This window comes from Podarcis melisellensis (genome assembly GCF_964234715.1).
Source record: "Podarcis melisellensis genome assembly, chromosome: 2".
Classification (NCBI taxonomy): Eukaryota; Metazoa; Chordata; class Lepidosauria; order Squamata; family Lacertidae; genus Podarcis; species Podarcis melisellensis.
The window spans coordinates 109,955,810-109,975,873 of record NC_138529.1 but is presented as its reverse complement, the minus strand read 5'-3'; the positions used below and the strand labels follow the sequence as shown (position 1 = coordinate 109,975,873).

The 20,064-nt window shown below is 46.3% G+C and overlaps 1 protein-coding gene across 3 annotated transcripts; it reads right to left on the bottom strand.

Moving 5' to 3' along the window:
- Window positions 1–2,661: 2,661 nt before the first annotated feature.
- On the bottom strand, window positions 2,662–17,913 carry LOC309364807 (tripartite motif-containing protein 10-like). 3 transcript variants are annotated; one of them, XM_081902723.1, is made up of 8 exons: window positions 17,742–17,913; window positions 14,096–14,521; window positions 10,360–10,455; window positions 8,508–8,738; window positions 7,938–7,960; window positions 7,123–7,238; window positions 4,866–4,919; window positions 2,662–3,583 (listed from the first exon to the last, which is right to left on the bottom strand). In XM_081902723.1, exons 2-8 carry the CDS (start codon window positions 14,507–14,509, stop codon window positions 3,030–3,032), a joined length of 1,488 nt encoding a protein of 495 aa, XP_081758849.1. In that variant the 5' UTR covers window positions 14,510–14,521; window positions 17,742–17,913; the 3' UTR covers window positions 2,662–3,029. The 3 variants fall into 3 exon arrangements, with proteins under 3 accessions (XP_081758849.1, XP_081758848.1, XP_081758850.1); XM_081902722.1 differs by having other exon boundaries at window positions 14,096–14,539; window positions 17,762–17,913; XM_081902724.1 differs by lacking the exon at window positions 17,742–17,913 and adding an exon at window positions 17,077–17,145.
- Window positions 17,914–20,064: the final 2,151 nt, after the last annotated feature.

Genomic DNA, 20,064 nt, shown 5'->3' with positions numbered 1-20,064 from the left:
AGCTGGGTCGGGGAAGTTGGAGCTTCCCCAGCCCCCAGAACAGGCTGCTCTCCGCAAGCCGTGGGAACCCTCCCACGGCTTGCGCAGAGCTACCCGAAGCCCGGGTGCGACTGCTCAGCACACCCAGGCTTCGGGTGTAGAGGCAGATCTGCGCAAGCTGAGGGAGCCCGGCGGGAACTCCTGCAGGCTGCCAAGGCTTGTGGATAGCTTCTTGAAGCCTGGAGAACGAGAGGGGTCGGTGCGCACCAATCCCTCTCCTCTCCAGGCTTCAGCGAAAGCCTGCATTCGCCCCATAGGACGCACACACATTTCCCCTTCATTTTTGGAGGGGAAATGTGTGTGCGTCGTATAAGGCGAAAAATACGGTACTTAACCCGAGGTAAACATACGGGGAAAAACTTTCTGGCAATAAGAGCTGCTCAACCGTGGAACGGACTCCCTCGGAAGGTGGCGGACTCTCCTTCCTTGGAGGTTTTAAGCAGAGGTCGAAGGGCCATCTGTCATGGATGCTTTAGTTGAGATTCCTGCATTGCAGCGGGTTGGACTAGATGACCACTGGGTGCCTTCCAACTCTACTATGATATCTAAAAGCGTAACCAGTCTGCATGCAAGTCAACGGAGTACAAGGCTTTGGCAGGCAACTGAGTGCTTGATTTGGCCTAGGAGAACTGAGAAGGAAACAAGGCCTTTTCTGCAACCTTGGAGAGGATTATTGATATCTCCAAATCTTGTCCAGGATGTTCTCTGTCCTTCACCAGCTTCGTTTCTCAGAAGTGTTTTTGTTTGCGAGTGATGCCCTGCTTGCTAGTAAACAGGTTCATGGTCAAGTGTTCACACATCCGTCTCAGCAACGTCTAGGCTATTCCACGTCGACAGAATTTAAGATGGCAGGATCTGCAAGGATCATAGAATCATACAGTTGGAAGGGAACCCCAGGGGTCATCTAGTCCAACCCCCTGAAATGCAGAAATCTCAGCTGAAGCATCCATGGCAGACGGCCTCTGCTTATAAAACTCTATTATCCTGAGGGTCACCGGGTTCTCCACCTCTTCTTTAGAGAGTGCTTTCAGGCCCAAAAGTTGAGAACAGCTGTTTTGTGTTGGTTGTTTTCTAAAACATGCCTATCGGGAATATTTTGCTTTGGTTTTTAAAGTGGAACTGGTGTGTTTTAGCTGTGTGTGTGTGTGTGTGTGTGTTTAAAATCAGGGATGCAATATTGTAAGAGTGCAGAATGACAGGACAGAAATATTTAATTCAAGCTGCTAGCATTCAAATTGCAAGTACAGTGGTGCCTCATAAGACGAAAAACTCGCAAGACGAAAGAGTTTTTCGTTTTTTGAGTTGCTTCGCAAGATGAATTTCGTCTTGCAAGTTTGTTTCCTTTTTCTTAAAAATGCATTCCTATGGGAAACCGTGCTTCGCAAGACGAAAAATTCGCAAGGTGAAAAAACTCGCAGAACGAATTAATTTCGTCTTGCGAGGTACCACTGTATTTTAAAATGTTATGAACACCTGCAGGGGTTTTTTGGGGGGGGGGGACACATAGCCAGCTGAAGCAATGAAAATTTCAAAAAAAGTAACTTTATTCTCTGTTACATATTCCTTTTAAAAGCACACAAATGATGGCTAAAAAAAAAACTAAAAACAGAAGTAACGGCACTTTTATGAGGAAAGTGTGACCTGCATGTTCCCAAATCAGTATAGTGTCAAAGGTAATCAAAGAATTAATTTTAAAAGTGGGAATTTCTCCCTATTAGCAATCAAATCACTTGAGGGGTGTGTCCCAATCTCTTAGGACCCATCTGCACTAAATATTTAAAGCTGTAGCGTGCCACTTTGAACAGTCCCAATGCATCCTGGGAACTGTAGTTTGTTAAGGGTGCTGAGAGTTGTTAGGAAACCCCTACATGCCTCAATTTCCAGAGTGGTTTCCAATCATTCCCCATTCCCAGGGAAAGTCTAGCTCTGAGAGGGAAATAGAGGGCTCTTTACAACTCTCAACACCCTTAATAAACTAGAATTCCCAGGACTCTTTTGGGGAAGCCATGACTATTCAAAACAGCGTCGAACGTATTGCAAAGATGGGAATTAAGCTTGTCTTATTCTGACCTCATTCCACTACCACAATTGCCCACTCTTTAGAGTGGCTCCCCTCCTGCAGGAAACTCCTGCCTAGGCTCTCAGATTCAGTCACCTGACCTAGAATGTCACATGACTACCTAAGCCCTTCACCCACCAAAATAAACGTATTCCTCACCAGTGAGACCTCCCCATTGCAGCTACAAGCCTCTTTGTGTAGGAGGGAAGCAGAAGAATGCACCGTGAGCCCCATCCCAAAATTGTACCCCAAACCCACCTCTTGACATTTCCGAAAGAGAGAGTAAGGCATGAGTAGCTGTTTAAGTACAGACCACTCTTTGCGATCGCAACCCCTGGTCATGGAGGGGACCCAATTGCGTGGAATGGCTACAAAGGACGAACTTGCCCTTTGCAGTTGTTGAGGGACAGATATATATATATATATTCCTTCATATGGAGGGAAAGAATGGTGGAAATAAAGCACAGGGAAATAAATGCAAAAGCCCAAAGGGAGCACAGTTAGACGCTTCTTCCAACTGCAATATCCTGAAAAAAACCCTGCTTTCTACCCCAAAATAGAGTTCACATTTTTTTGTTTGCCCCCGACACTTGCACAGTGAGGGCAATTCTCAAATCCGTTCATTCCCCCCCCCCCCCGTCAAAGGTACTGGATCAATACCCCAAAATTTTTCGATTGTCTGCAGCTTTTTTATATCTATAAAAAAAGTTAGAAGGAATCATTATTTCAAAGCACAGTAATGACACGGAGGGCCTCTAAGCCTTCTTGGAAACATGCAAATAAAGCAGATGAGGAAACAATCTAAAAGCTGTGGTCAGGAAACGGAATCCTGCCTGAAAACCAGTTAAAATGGCCGCCCTTATATAGTCACAGATAAAGCTCCACCATTCTGGGTGGGGTTTTGGGGGGTGACAGGAGGCCCCCTCAAGAGTCAGCACTTCAGAGCGAATCCCCTCTCCCGCAGCTGGAAAAAGGGCCTGATCCTCTCCCCAGCGAACGACACCGAGTGGAAAGCAAAGATGAATTCGTCGGTATCGGCGTCGAAGAAGCCCACCCAGCCTAATGGGTAGTCCAGGGCCACCAGAATCTTCTTGGGCTCCTTTGTCAACATCAATGGAGTGGTTTCGGGGAAAGTTAAGGCCAAGATTTCGTGAGGCAGGTACGTGTCGCAAAACGGCTTCCTCAGAGCCCAGATGCCCTGGTCAGGGCTGACATTGAAGGATCCTTTCCTTGCGATCGAGTCTCTCGCCACCCCCAGGGTCCAGCTGCCTTCTCCCAAGACCTCCACCGTCCACCATTGCGTCCCCGAAATGAACCTCTCGCGGCCGAGCACACAGACCTCCCAGTCAAATCTGTCCAAATGCTGGGAAACGTTCTTCTTCCTCCACTCCCTCTCCTTCCACGACGGTTCCCATTGCACGCTCTTCCGGTCCGGAGTGAGAACGAGATAGGGGTGTGCTGAGTTTGGATCCAGAACAACATTCACTGCAGGAAAGAGGGAAGATTGAGTGGCTTCAGGAAAGAAGACCTGTGGCTTAGCAATAGAGGCGCATGCCTTGCATGTCAGAGTAATAATAATAATAATAATAATAATAATAATAATAATAATAATAATTTTTATTTATACCCCGCCCTCCCCAGCCAAGGCCAGGCTCAGGGCGGCTAACAAGCAATAATAAAAACAAGTTGAATGAATACAAATTAAAATACAACATTAAAATAATGAAACATTAAAATATTAAAATGTAGCCTCATTGCAGGAGGAGAAAGGAAAAGAAAAAATAAAGAGGGGGAGGGAATCAAATTGGCTCCAAGCTAAAGGCCAGGCGGAACAACTCTGTCTTACAGAGAAAGAAATCAGATCCTGCAGGGCCCTGGTCTCATGAGGCAGAGTGTTCCACCAGGCCGGACCCAGTGTTGAAAAGGCCCTGGCTCTGGTTGAAGCTAATCTAACTTCCTTAGGGCCCGGGACCTCTAGGGTGTTGCTATTTATGGACCTTGAGGCTCTCCGTGGGGCATACCAGGAGAGGCTGGGGTTTCCCAAATATGGGTCTCCAGCTACAATTCCCATCGTCCCTGAACACTAGTCCTGCTAGCTAGGGATGATGGGAGCTGTAGTCCAAAAACAGCTGGAGACCTAAGTTCGGGAAACCCTGGTTGTAGACCAGACTGAACTGGATCAGCCAATACAATGATACCTTGGTTCTCGAACGCCTTGTGACTTAGACGTTTTGGCTCCCAAACGCCGCAAACCCGGAAGTGACTGTTCCAGTTTGCAAACGTTTTTTGGAAGCCGAATGTCCAACACGGCTTCCGACTGAGTGCAAGAAGCTCCTGCAGCCTATCGGAATTTGCACCTTGGTTTCTGAACATTTTCGGAAGTTGAACGGAACGGACTCCGTTCGAGAACCAAGGTACCACTGTAGTTGGAGTCAGTACAACACAGCTTCCCATGCAAAGGATAATCTTCAGCTGCTGCGGAATCACCCCCAGCCTCTTCCCCAAAACTTCAGCTGAATGTAGGCAAATAGGCACAGCAAACAGCCACAGGTTCCTCAAACAATTTTGTGGGTTTGTGGCCGGAGTGCCATTTGATCTCACGCTCAGGGCAGTGCCCCTCATCCTATGCTATTCCATCTCTCGTACATCCCCATTGCAAAAGTAGCCCCCTGGGTTATGCAGAGGGGGCTCTCTTAGACCCCAACGCCTAAGTACCACCTCCTGTTAAAATGTCCCCCCTCTCTCTCTGTCTCCCCAGGGAACTTACCTGTGCTGACAGCTTCCTCCAAGTTGTTTGCGTCCAGAGCTTGCTCCAGGGAATCTGTGAAGGAGAGGGAAATTGCTCAGACCCTCAAACATAAAGAAAATGGCCTGTTCCTGCCTCTCTTCCCCAGGCCTAGAGTGGGGCCTGACAGACTACAAAAGAAATATATATATAAAATAAAATAAATTGTCCAGTAGCACCTTAGAGACCAACTAAGTTTGTTCTTGGTATGAGCTTTTGGTATCTGAAGAAGTGTGCATGCAGACGAAAGCTCATACCAAGAACAAACGTAGTTGGTCTCTAAGGTGCTACTGGACAATTAATTATTGTTGTTGTTGGCTTCGGCTGGGGAGGGCGGGATATAAATAAAATAATTTATTATTAAAAACAAAAAAAAATTCCTTCCAGTAGCACCTTAAAGACCAACTAAGTTAGTTCTTGGTATGAGCTTTCGTGTGCATGCACACTTCTTCAGATACCCACGATATGCACACGAAAGCTCATACCAAGAACTAACTTAGTTGGTCTTTAAGGTGCTACTGGAAGGAATTTTTTTTGTTTTGACTATGGCAGACCAACACGGCTACCTATCTGTAACTAATTTTTATTATTATTATTATTATTATTATTATTATTATTATTATTATTATTACTACTACTACCTGAATCTAGACTACAAAAGGACTGCTTACCATCCAGCAGAGAGTACTGCTTACATTCTTTTAAACTGCTTTGTAACTGCGTTTTCATTTTTTTTTTAACACTGTGTGTGTGTGTGTGTGTGTTGGGGGGGGGGGTTATCCAGCCACTTTTGTTTATATTTTATGTATTTTGTGTTTTTCCTATTGTAATTTTATCTTGCGAACCGCTCTGCAGGTATAGGCCGGCGTATAAGTTTTATTTTGATGGTGATTTCATGAACAGCAACAACAAAAACCAACTCTCTCAAGGTGCAGAAAACCCTAGGGAGTCAGCATTTAAATTGAGATCATGCTGTTTGGAATTACACTGTATTCTTAAAGCCTGTAATCAAGTCCAATGACATACGGAGGTGAAAGTGAGGGGAGGATTCCCAAAGCAGAAAGAGGAGGCTCTTTCCATTTGTGCTGGTGCACTCAGAGACTTTTTGCTAACTGGGGCAGAGACAGAGCAATGGTGGTGCTGTATCTGCCCATTTATACCTGTGAAGCCTTTTCGGTCAACCATGCCCACCTGCCCTACTGAGCAAGCCCCAAAGGATCACCCTTTATTTATTCAGTGGGCTATGTTTGCCTGAGCTTGAGTCTGGACTACGGATTCTGAACCCGTGTTCTGATTCGATACATGATATCCAATCACAGGACATTTCAGGATTTGGGCCTCTGCCATTGGCCCTGAAACGCTGAGTCATGATTGGCAGCTTGGAAGTTCAGACAGCCAATCACGTTGGGGGTGGGAGTGGCCCATGCCTTCAGAAAGGTATATAAGCAGTTGCTTTGCCCCTGTTGTCCAGTTCTGTTAGTTCAATAAAGGTTCTTGCTGTTATTCACTGTGTCTTGCCTTGTGGGATCCCACCTACACTTCAGGACCTTCACATGACTTGCAGCTATCATGATTTGTAGCCACCAAGAGCCTTTTGTAAACTCATCTAAGACAGCAGCCTTACATGTTGTGGTGGCAAATTCCGTATAGATTGGAATATAGATTGTGTGGAGGAGAAATAGAAGCAGGCAATGCCTCTTTTTTGAAGACCTACTGAGGGACCTTATAGGGGAATTGACCCTCCCCCCTTTTTAATGACATTTGTTGCAGAGAAGCATAGCTGTCAATGTTTCCCTTTTTTAAAGGAAAATTCCCTCATTCTGAATAGGATTCCTCGCAAGAAAAGGGAAAAGTTGACAGCTATGCAGAGGAGCCTGAAATTGGAACTTTCTGAGAATACCTGTAGCCATTTCCCATCCTTCAAACGTCAACTGTGTTGGAATATTCTAGAAAGAACTTGAGAATTGGTCTTGAACAGGTTGCCAGGCAACAAAAAAATCTACCCAGCAACAGGTGCCTTTATTAACGGCATGTGATCAACAAGGGTCGGTGTGTAAATGAGCATGAGTTTCTGGCCAGATGGGTGGAAGAGGAAAGGATTGTGTTATTTTATTTGTATTCAAGCAGTGTACATGTTTGTAAATAATAAAGATACTCAGTTAAAAGGAAACTCCGCTGCAAGTCTACTAGAAGAAGAAAACCCAAGTGTAAATGCTGCACACACAACAACAAACTGTACCTTTGTAATTCTCCATGGCCTCCTCTAAAGCGGTGGTTTTCTGAATGGCGATTCTGAAATGGGCTTCCAAGCAGGAATGAAGGTCCACCAAAGGCTCTACTAAATTCTCCTCACACCTGGAAGGAAATACAAAATAGTAAAATAATGCCATTTTCCCGTGAACTTGTATCATTAAAGGACAAGACGGGCTTTTAACTCAAGAACCACTCTTGAACAAGTGCCTGGGCCTGGTGTTCTAAAGCTTGAGACCTCTAGTAAAAATAAAAATTATAGACCACTTAATCATAAAAGAAAAAAAAAACCTCCAAGTGGGTCACATAAAACAATGTAAAATAGTAATAAAAAAAGAGCTTCTCTCCTAAAGTAAGAAGAGACCTGCTGAATCAGGCCCAGATTGTATCTGGCCCAGTATCCTTTTGTCGTTGACAAACTTATCCTCCATGAAACCCCAAAAGCAGGTAGACAGCTCTCACATTGCAGAGGAAATAAGAAAGTCACAATCTTCCATATTACACCTACAAAGAAAACTGCTTGCAGCAGTTGAGTGTATCTAAGGAATGTTAGAACCATATTTTGCAGAGATCCATTTATGCTTGTTTTTTAAAATGAAAACAAATGTGTGAGGAGGTGGGACACCCCCCCCCCCCGGGAAAAATAGCAGGGCAGCACCAACTCAAAATTAAAAGAGACAGACAGACAACAGTGTGAACCACACAGTGAAGGAAAACCGCGTCATTTGTTTGCAGGAACACCCCCAGTGTGATCGAAACTCGTTCATGCAAAGAGCAAAGGACACAAAAAGGAGAGCTACATACCTACTGATAACATTGCTAACGTCCTGAAAGAAAGAGAGAAATAGATCTCAGCTACACAGACAAAAGGGACATGGGTGGTGCTGTGGGTTAAAGCACAAAGCCTAGGACTTGCTGATCAGAAGGTCAGCGGTTTGAATCCCCGCGACGGGGTGAGCTCCCGTTGCTCGGTCCCTGCTCCTGCCAACCTAGCAGAAAGCACGTCAAAGTGCAAGTAGATAAATAGGTACCACTCCGGCGGGAAGGTAAACGGCATTTCCGTGCGCTGCTCTGGTTCGCCAGAAGTGGCTTAGTCATGCTGGCCACATGACCCGGAAGCTGTACGCCGGCTCCCTTGGCCAATAAAGCGAGATGAGTGCCGCAACCCAGAGTCGGCCACAACTGGACCTAATAGTCAGGGCTCCCTTTACCTTTACACAGACAAAACACACACAGGGCTTCCTCTTGTCCTAGTGGTGATTTCTTTGTCTGTGGAAAGCAAATGGCCGTTCCTAGGATCGTGCCTCCTTCATTCCAAGGCTCCCGAAACATTCATTTTGTGTGTGTTTGTGTGTATGTGATTCTAAGTCTCACCTGCAAGAATTCGCTCGGGGGCTGCCGGCACTTCCCTCCCATCTCCGCAATCAGCCCATTGATCCGGGAAATCTCCTCAGAGACTCTGGTGAGGTTCTCTTCCTGCTTCCTCTCCAGCTCTTTGGTCAGATCTTCCAGCTGCTCTAGCCAGTGGTGCTGTTTCTGAATGAGGTACTCGTGCATTATCTCAAAGGCGGACATGATCTTCTGCTTCTCTGTTTCTAACTGTTTCTGGGAGTGGGAGAGAATACATTAAGGAAAAATAAGGAAGAACAGGGCCAGATTTAGGTTTGAGGAGGCCCTAAGCTACTGAAGGTAATAGGGCCCTTTATATGCCCAGCTGTCTTTTGTCAACAACAAATTGTCACTGTTTTTTGTGTTGAATATATGATATATATAAAAAAGCAGAGACATCACCTTGCCAACAAAGGTCCATATAGTTAAAGCTATGGTTTTCCCAGTAGTGATGTATGGAAGTAAGAGCTGGACCATAAAGAAGGCTGATCGCCAAAGAATTGATGCTTTTGAATTATGGTGCTGGAGGAGACTTTTGAGAGTCCCATGGATTGCAAGAAGATCAAACCTCTCCATTCTGAAGGAAATCAGCCCTGAGTGCTCACTGGAAGGACAGATCCTGAAGCTGAGGCTCCAATATTTTGGCCACCTCATGAGAAGAGAAGACTCCCTGGAAAAGACCCTGATGCTGGGAAAGATTGAGGGCACAAGGAGAAGGGGACGACAGAGGACGAGATGGTTGGACAGTGTTCTCAAAGCTACCAGCATGAGTTTGACCAAACTGCGGGAGGCAGTGGAAGACAGGAGTGCCTGGCGTGCTCTGGTCCATGGGGTCACGAAGAGTTGGACACAACTAAACGACTAAACAACAACAAGCTACTGAAGGTAATGGGGCCCTTTATATGTCCAGCTGTCCTTTGTCAACAACAAATTGTTGCTGTGTTTTCAGTTGAATATATGCTATATGGTAATTTATGGACCTCATAGGTATCTAAAGCCATTTGCACTTAACAAAATATGCATTTTATCAAAGTAATTGTTGAACTGAAATATAATTTTGGAAATGTACAGTTTTTCCCCCTTTAATTTTTTTTGGAGGCCCCCAAGAGAGTGGGGGTGGATCAGGTTGGGGAACCTTGGGGCCCTTCAGATATTGCTGAACAACAAATCCCACCATCCTGGTCATTGGTTGTCCTTGTTGGGACTGATGGGAAGAGAAGCTCCCAAGGGACAGTTGGGAGAGTTTACCTCTTTTGTAGTGGGATAAAACTTAAGATCTACCTTTGAGAGAGGCATGGGAGTAGCCAGGATTTTTGGGGAGGGGGCAGGCTTTTGCAAGGAGGACAGAACTTCAGATTTGTATTAATTTTTACTGATGGGGAGGGCCACTGGCCCCCGCTCCCCCTTGGCTATGCCCATGGAGAGAGGATTTGTATTCTTCTTTTCCTGTTTTTATTTTTGTTTAGATTAAGTTTTTTTAGTGTAAGACATTATGAAAAGTCTTAATAATTTATTTATTTTTAAAACAATCTTGAGGGCACCAAGCCAGGCAGGTCTAAATTACAAAATCTGACACGGCTGGTTGTTCAGAACTTGCGGGTACAGAAAAGGAGGCACCTTGCCTCGGTATCGTACCCACAATCTCTCCGACAATAGATTGTCTGCATGAAGTGTACTGGAGAGGCAAACCCCTTCCCATCTCAGTTCTGCAGGTTGACCTTCACAGGTGACTTTATCAGTCACGTGGCCATGATGTCATTTGATTGATAGGTGGGTGGCCCCTGTCCATCGGTCAATACTGGCCCGCAGATTCCCCACCGTAATGACATAAACCTACCAGACATTTCTGCTTTTTCTGATCTTTAGCTAATTTCCGGTCCACAAGCCTTTTCCTCTCTTGCTTCAAAGACTTCACATAGACACCAATTCTCTCCTGAAAAGAACAGAAAAGTCATTTAGCTCTGACAGGACTTCAACCCACCTGATGTAAACCAGTCATTTCCTTAGAAAATAAAGCCCGATTCAAGACAACAGAATCTGCCCTGCCCTGCCCGCCCCCCTTTTATTCCAGGACAATCAAGTGTCACTGCTTTCTTCTTCTTCTTCTTCTTCTTCTTCTTCTTCTTCTTCTTCTTCTTCTTCTTCTTCTTCTTCTCCCCATCTCTGACTAGCCTGCTCAAAGTGGCGATATTTTGGGAAGAGATGGGAAGAACTTCAATAAGAAGTTGAAACTTTGGGGTCACATGCTTCATTATTGCTATTTATCACCTTCTATACGCGGGTGGCGCTGTGGGTTAAACCACAGTGCCTAGGACTTGCTGATCGGAAGGTCGGTGGTTCGAATCCCCGCGACAGGGTGAGCTCCCGTTGCTCGGTCCCTGCTCCTGCCAACCTAGCAGTTCGAAAGCACCTCACAGTGCAAGTAGATAAATAGGGACCGCTCTCCGGCAGGAAGGTGAACGGCGTTTCCGTGTGCTGCACTGGTTTGCCAGGAGCGGCTTAGTCACGCTGCCCACATGACCTGGAAGCTGTCTGTGGACAAGCGCCGGCTCCCAGCCTCTTGAGCGAGATGAGCGCGCAACCCCAGAGTCGGTCACGACTGGACCTGATGGTCAGGGGTACATTTACCTTTTTATACCAACGTCTTTGCCAACAAAGGTCCATATAGTTAAAGCTATGGTTTTCCCAGTAATGATGTATGGAAGTGAGAGCTGGACCATAAAGAAGGCTGATCGCCAAAGAATTGATGCTTTTGAATTATGGTGCTGGAGGAGACTCTTGAGAGTCCCATAGACTGCAAGAAGATCAAACCTATTCATTCTGAAGGAAATCAGCCCAGAGTGCTCACTGGAAGGACAGATCCTGAATCTGAGGCTCCAATACTTTGGCCACCTCATGAGAAGAGAAGACTCCCTGGAAAAGACCCCGATGTTGGGAAAGATGGAGGGCACAAGAAAAAGGGGACGACAGAGGACGAGATGGTTGGACAGTGTTCTCGAAGCTACCAGCATGCGTTTGACCAAACTGCGGCAGGCAGTGGAAGACAGGAGTGCCTGGCGTGCTCTGGTCCAGGGGGTCACGAAGAGTCGGACGCGACTAAATGACGAAACAACAACAACATACCAACGTCTCCAGGCAATGCAAAACAGAACAGAACAGCGAACAGCAACTGAAAACAGGAAACCCAGAAGTTTTGAAACCAAAGTAAAACTTATTATTACTAAATACTATGCTTAAATTGAGATAACCATAATAGTACTGGACATCTGCATAGGGCTTTCCAGCGCTCAATCAGTGTCGGCTCCTAGTTTTGCAAGAACTTTTTGGGCAAGACTTGACGAAGAAAGCTCATCTCGCTTTCAGGCCAAGGCAGCCGGCATTTGTCCACAGACAGCTTTCCAGGTCATGTGGCCAGCAGGACTGAACCACTTCTGGTGCAACGGAACACCGTGACGGAAACCAGAGCACACCGAACACCATTTGCCTTCCCGCCATGCGGTACCTAATTATCTACTTGCACTGGTGTGCTTTCAAACTGCCAGGCTGGCAGGAGAAGAAGAAGAGTTTGGATTTGATATCCCGCCTTTCACTCCCCTTCAGGAGTCTCAAAGCGGCTAACATCCTCCTTTCCCTTCCTCCCCCACAACAAACACTCTGTGAGGTGAGTGGGGCTGAGAGACTTCAGAGAAGTGTGACTGGCCCAAGGTCACCCAGCAGCTGCATGTGGAGGAGCGGAGACACGAACCCGGTTCCCCGGATTACGAGACTACCGCTCTTAACCATTACACCACACTCTGCTCTGGGCAGAGAAGTAAGAGCTGAACCCAACGCAGAAATTCGAACCCAATCGGCAAGCCCAAGAGGCTCAGTGGTTTAGACCACAGTGCCATCAGCGTCCCTTTTAAAAGTCACTTGATCCAGGGATAGTCCACATATATTATCAGCCTATTTCTGCCTCTGCTCCTTAATGGTGACTGCTCTCGCTCAGGCTGCACAGAAGAAGCATTTGGGTTCCAATATATTCATTCCGACTGCGCAGATAAAATATAATGGATAGAATTCTACAGGATGGGTGTATTAGTGTGTGAAAACAGTCCAGATCCAGTCGCCTTTCTACTTGGAATAATAGGATTGGAATTGCCCAAAAAAGATGTTTGATTGTTTTTGTATGCCACTACAGCGAAAAGGGGAGGCGGGTGGTGCTGTCGGTTAAACCACAGAGCCTAGGGCTTGCCGATCAGAAGGTCGGTGGTTCAAATCCCCCGACGGGGTGAGATCCCGTTTCTCGGTCCCGGCTCCTGCCAACCTAGCAGTTCAAAAACACGTCAAAGTGCAAGTAGATAAATAGGTACCACTCCGGCGGGAAGGTAAATGGCGTTTCCATGCGCTGCTCTGGTTTGCCAGAAGCGGCTTAGTCATACTGGCCACATGACCCGGAAGCTGTTCGCTGGCTCCCTCAGCCAAAAAAGCGAGATGAGCGCCACAACCCCAGAGTCGGCCACGACTGGACCTAATGGTCAGGGGTCCCTTTACCTTTACACTGGCAATAATTTTATTAGCCAAAAACTGGAAATCACAAGAGATACCAACAATAGAAGAATGGCAGATGAAGATGTTGGATTTTTTGGAGCTAGCTGACCTGACTGGAAGAATCTGCGACCAGAAAGAAGAAGAGACACAAAAGGACTGGAAGAATTTTAAAGAATATTTGGCTAAATACTGTAATATAAGATAAAGAGAAACCTCTTGGAAGTAAAAAAAAAAGGCTAGGGTTAGAATAAGATTATGTTGTTAATAAATATTAAGGAATGGAGTATTAATAATGGAAAAGAAGTTAGTAAATGAAGGAAGTTAATATTATTAGAAATATGAATTTGGAGGACGGCTAATCAGGTGATATAATGATATTCAGTTAGAGGGGATTCGAGAAAGTCAGTTATCAATGTAATGAAATTAGGATTTGGAAGTTAAAATTCTTTTTATTTTTTTTGTGTATTGTAATGTTTCTTTTTTTACTTTTTTTCTTGTTCCTTTTCTATGTGATTAATGTGAAAATTAATTTTAAAAATGGAAGAAAAAGAAAAAGGAAACAGTCCAGATCCAAAGATCCCTAGATGGTGGAGATGTCAGGTGCCATCCTGACACCCAGGCATCTTCAATGGGTCGCAAGTGGCCGGTAAGGTAAAGGTAAAGGGACCCCTGACCATTAGGTCCAATCGTGACTGACTCTGGGGTTGTGGCGCTCATCTTGCTTTATTGGCCGAGGGAGCCGGCGTACAGCTTCCGGGTCATGTGGCCAGCATGACTAAGCCACTTCTGGCAAACCAGAGCAGCGCACGGAAACACTGTTTACCTTCCCACAAGAGAGGCACCTATTTATCTACTTGCACTTTGACGTGCTTTCGAACTACTAGGTTGGCAGAAGCAGGGGCCGAGCAACAGGAGCTCACTCCGTCACGGGGATTTGAACTGCTGACCTTCTGATCGGCAAGTCCTAGGCTCTGTGGTTTAACAGATGCGCCTGGCTAATTTCGAACGCTGCTCCTCAGCCACCTGCTACAGCAATTGCCTACCTTATACTGGCGAGAAGCCTCTTCAGCAGGAAAGACGCTGTGGCCTCTGTGCAAGTCCGACCTGTTGCACACCTCGCAGATGGGGACTTTGTCATCCATGCAGAAGAGTTTCAGGGGTTCCCCGTGCGTCTTGCATACCCCATCCTTTCCCTTGGCTTGTCTTTCCTCCTGGATTTTCTTGATAAGCACAAGGCTTGCCAGTTGCCAGTTTGGGCTGAAGTTATTTGCCTCAACCCGTTCTCTGCACAGCGGGCAGGAAGGGTCTGCGTCGGAGTCCCCCAAATATTGGGTGATGCAGGCTTGGCAGAAGTTGTGCCCGCAGTCCACAGTCACTGGGTCTTCGAAGTAGTCCAGGCAGATGGGACAGGTTACTTCATCGTAGAATGACGTGCTGGTGGGACTCCTGGTTGCCATGGCTGCCTCCCTCTGAAGCAAAAGGACAGGCTTAGTTAGCGAGAGCTCTGTGGATCAGGCCAAAGGCCCATCGAAGGCCTGCAATATTTTCTCACAGTGGCCAACCAAAAGCCTGTGAGCAGGACGTGAGGACAACATCCCTCCCTTCCCCCTGTTATTCAGCAAAGCATTTCCTCTGATATGGTCATCATTGATAGTTCGGTCCGCCATGAATTTGTCCAACCAAATGAGGCTGTGCTTCGTTTATTTATCACTACAGTGGTACCTCAGGTTACAGACGCTTCAGGTTACAGACTCTGCTAACCCAGAAATAGTACCTCGGGTTAAGAACTTTGCTTCAGGATGAGAACAGAAACCGTGAGGCGGAGGGGGGGCAGCAGGAGGCCCCATTACCTAAAGTGGTACCTCAGGTTAAGAAAAGTTTCAGGTTAAGAACAGACCTATAGAACAAATTAAGTTCTCTACCCAAGGTACCACTGTACAGTCACACTCATATTGCGTCCGCTTCAGGTTACATGTTTTTGTGTTGCGTCCCGCAGCAACCAGAAGTACCAGAATGGGTTATTTCTGGGTTTCGCTGCTCACGAATGCGCAGAAGCGCTAAATTGCGTGTGTGCATGCGGAAATGTGGCGCTTCGGCTTGCGTCAGTTCCGTGTTACGGACGGGCCTCCAGAATGGATCTTGTCCATAACACGAGGTTCCACTGTACAGTGGTACCTCGGGTTAAGTACTTAATTTGTTCCGGAGGTCTGTTCTTAACCTGAAGCACCACTTTAGCGAATGGGGCCTCCCGCTGCGCCACCAGTGCACGATTTCTGCTCTCATCGTGAAGCAAAGTTCTTAACCTGAAGCACTATTTCTGGGTTAGCGGAGTCTGTAACCTGAAGTGTATTTAACCAGAAGCGTATGTAACCCTAGGTACCACTGTACATCTTTATCCGGTGCTGTTTTTCTAGGGGGGGGAAGAGGCGCCAGAACTCACCATGAACACCTCCTTGTTCTCTTAGGATGGCAATGGCGTCCACCTGAGAGGTGCCGGAAACTCAGTTCCGGCTAAAAACAAGCCCTGTCTTTATCACACCTTTCCCCCACGGAGCTGAAGGAAGCGTGCGTGGTCTTTCCTCACAACAAGCCTGTGAGGAAGGCCACCATAGAGCATGACCGGCTCACAGTCACCCTGTGAACAAAATGGCCGAGCAGGGATTTGAAGCCTGGTCTCCCAGGTCCTAGCCCTAACCACTACACCGCACTGCCTTTCCCTGCCTAGAACTGTGGGAGATGGGGGCAGGGAGACCCACTGAGATCCCCTGGGTCCATATGACTGCTTTCGCACACCTCATTTAATGTATTTTTCCAGTTCTTTTACATTCACTCCTCTGCTGCTCTGATTCTTTTATATGGGATAATCCGTCCCTTCCTTTACCATCACCCAAACCACCACCTATGGAAGTACAGACACAACTCTTGCTCCTTAAGATGGACTGGAAAGAGGAATCTGTAGAGCTTGGCTGTGTGCACTGAGAAAAAACTAAATTTTCCCTTGCTACTAAATTCTACCAATCAAACTGTTTCTTTAAAAATGTTTCCTTTCCCACATTCAGCTTTTTGTCCTTTTGTCGTGCTAGACAAGCTGAAGGCAAAAGAGGGCTCCTGTTTCCACCTTTTCTTTTTAATGTGCTTTTCTTCCTATGAGGAGGAAGAACAGCACTTGCAATTTTGGAAGAGGAGCCTCAGAGTCATTATTACTCTGCACTTGCTCAAGAGCCGTATCCTTTTGAGATTTTATCGCATTCAAAATCCATGCCTAAACCAGTTTAAAATTCCCAGGGGATATAACAAAATAACAAATAAAGACTAAAAGACTACCTCTCTCTCTCACACACACACAAAAAAATGCAAACAAATAGCATTATAAAAACAGAAATTCAGGAGACCAGTGTTAAAATTCCCAAAAAACCAGAAGCTGGCTGGGTGACCTTGGGCCAGTCTCCAACTCTCGGCTTAACAGGGTTGTTGAAAAAACCTTGAAAAAAGGAGGGTGGGTGAAAATGCTGAACGCCTTGAGCTCTTCTGAGAAAATGTGATATAAACACAATACAATAATAAAATAAAGGAGCAGGCAACTCCTGAGGAAGAAGATACGCCTTCACAAGATGTCTGAATACCATTTCACATACGACTGGGCACAGTTCAAGTACAGTGGTACCTGGGGTTACAGACGCTTCAGGTTACAGACTCCGCTAACCCAGGAATATTACCTCAGGTTAAGAACTTTGCTTCAGGATGAGAACAGAAATTGCACGGTGGCAGCAGTGGGAGGCCCCATTAGTTAAAGTGGTGCCTCAGGTTAAGAACGGTTTCAGGTTAAGAACGGACCTCCGGAACGAATTAAGTTCTTAGCCCGAGGTACCACTGTAGAATAAAACATTACATGGGGCTGTGGCACAAATGGACCATAGATGGGAAAGGGGAGCCAATAGCTGAAATATTTAATGTTCAGCATTTAATACTGAATCAAAGTGGGGCCAACACATTGAAACAGCAAGGCCCTGCCTTCCTGCCTTACCTCGTTTTGCCTCCAAGCTGAAAGCTGAAGCTTTCTTGGCTGCTAACCACACCCTGTTGCAAACTCAAGTGGGGGGCATTAAAAAAATTGGAAATTTGAAACGCTTAGCCCTCACTCTCACTTTCGCTTACACACCCCTTTGCTAAACCCACGTGTGTCGCTTTTCATTCTAATAGCATTTATAAACCGCTTAATCAAAGCAGTCTCTAGTAAAAACGGTAAATGAGAAGCAGCTGAAAATCCAGAAGGCAATTAAGGTAAATTAAAATTAAAAGAACAGCAACCCAGAGATACTATTTTAAAAACTGACTGTATTTGATTTACGGCCTACCCAGGCCTCAGGGTAAGTCACAGCCATTTAAAACACAGAGTAAAAAAAAAAGAATTCCGAAATAAACTAATAAATTACACATAATTTTGAACGGGAAGAGAACCACGTGCGCCACCTTGCGCTCCTTGGATGGAAAACGGGATAGAAAATGCAACCAAATACAATACGTACTGTACTTTCTAATATTTCTACGAAAGAGGAGGAGGCTTGAATTTTTTGCACGGTGGCTTGTTTTGTTTGCTCAGGACAAGGGACCACCCAAACTCTGCAACACCCCCCCCCCAAAAAAAAAAGCTCTCTCGCTTCTCACAGCCCTTCTGCACAAAACCATCACCTTAGCTTTTCCGCTTGCACAGAGCGACCGCCGCTTTCCCAGGCTGCGAATGGGAGACAAACCAAAACAGTGGGGATAAAAGGCGCTAGTCCCTCTGAAAATTCGAAAGCGCCTCGCCTGGGATTGGTCAGGACGGCTCAGGCTGCGCTCCTCCGTCCAATCGGGGAGAAGGGCGGGGCGGACCAAGGGCAATTACAACACACTAACGCACCCCGCCCCGAAATCTCGTTTCTTGCCACCCCTACCTGCGATGCTGTCTGGGGTGGGAAGAATTGGGAAGAAGTGTTAGCTGCCTCCCACGGGGATTTGAACCTGGGACCCTCCCTGTGCAAAGTGGCTGGATGAGTCCCCTCTCTGAAACCTCCGTGTAAGGAATTATTAGAATTTTAGAGTTGGGAGGGAACCCAGGGGGCATCTAGTCCAACCCCCTGCAATGCAGGAATCTCAGCCAAAGCATCCGTGACAGATGGCCATCCCACCTCTCCTTAGAAAACTCCAAGGAAGGAGAGCCCACCAGGATATGAAATAAGATTTTAAAATTTTATTTTTGTATGGGATCTTTATGAGATTTTTTGGGGGGGGGAGGGGAAATCTTCCTGTATTTTTTATTTTTTAATTTCATAAAATTTTATATATGGCTCAGTCATAGGGGAAAACCTCCAAAAGCGGTTTACAAAAAAGGTTAACACAATTAAGATTATCACGGAAAAAATGTACACCATATATGCATAAACAGTGGTACCTCTCGTGGCGAACGGGATCCGTTCTGGAGGCCCGTTCGCAACATGAAAAGAACACAACCGCAGCAGCGTGTCTGCGCACGTGTGGGTTGCGATTCGCTGCTTCTGCGCACGTGCGTGACATCATTTTGCGCATGCGGCGAAACCCGGAAGTAACCCTTTCCAGTACTTCCGGGTCCCCGCAGGATGGAACCTGAAAGAACGTAACATGAAACGGACGTAATGTGAGGTATGACCGTAGTGTTTTATGTGTTATTCAAAAGGAAGTCAAAATATTTCACTCTCTAGGGTCTGAGGGTGAAGCAGGAGAACTGCCATGGGCATAGCCTGGGGGGGGGGGAGACAGCTGCCCTCCCAGCAAGTAAGTAAAGGTAAAGGGACCCCTGACCATTAGGTCCAGTCGTGGCCGACTCTGGGGTTGCGGCGCTCATCTCGCTTTATTGGCCGAGGGAGCCGGCGTACAGCTTCCAGGTCATGTGGCCAGAATGACTAAGCTGCTTCTGGCGAACCAGAGCAGCGCACAGAAACGTTTACCTACCCGCCAGATGGGTAACTATTTATCTACTTGCACTTTGACGTGCTTTCGAACTGCTAGGTGGGCAGGAGCAGGGACCGAACAACAGGAGCTCACCCCATCGCAGGGATTTGAACCGCCATCCTTCTGATCGGCAAGTCCTAGGCTCTGTGGCTTAACCCACAGCGCCACCCGTGCCCCATCAAGTAAGTAAGTAAGTAAATAAATAAAATACTTAACTGGCCAATTGTGTCACAGATAACTCAGTTCTGCGCCGCCCCCCCAACACAAAGCCTGCCCCTCCTAAATCCTGGTTATGCCCATGGAAGCTTCTGGTGCAAACTCTCACCTACCACATGCAAAACGGGGTGGGGAGTAGGAAACCTGAGGTGCTGCCTGGCTGGTTGAGCCAAAAGTAGATTCCTTGGGAAGGTAACATGGTTGCAATCTGGTGTTTCCTTGAAAGAAACCTCATAGAACTCAATAAAATGGTAAAGGACCCCTGACAGTTAAGTCCAGTTGTGAATGACTCTGGAGTTGAATAATAATAATAATATTTATTTATACCCCGCCCTCTCCAGCCAAGGCTGGGCTCAGGGCAGCTAACAAGCAATAATAAAAACAAGTTGAATGAATACAACTTAAAAACAAGATTAAAATACAACATTAAATCATTAAAATACAGCCTCATCACAGGAGGAGAAAGGGAAAAAGAGGGGAATATGGGTTTATTGGCCGAGGACTCAAATAGGGTTGCATGCAAATGCACCTTTGCTACTGGGTTTTGCTAACCGTTAAAAGATGAAGGTAGGTGGAACACCTGTGTGTCCTTGGCGTTAAAGAGGGATCACTGCCAAGACCACAAAACAAGATTAGCAGCTTCTGTCCGTAGCAATGTTTTGGATAATCCAGTTCTCTGTGCACACAAGTTGAAAGGAAGCAACATAAAAGAGGGGCTTTTTAGTGGGATAAGCGGCCTCATTTGGCCAAGATCCTCAGGTCTTGCACGCAGGATTTAATACTGTTGCTCACCACCACCCCAAACTTTGAAAGGTGACATTTCAGGCGT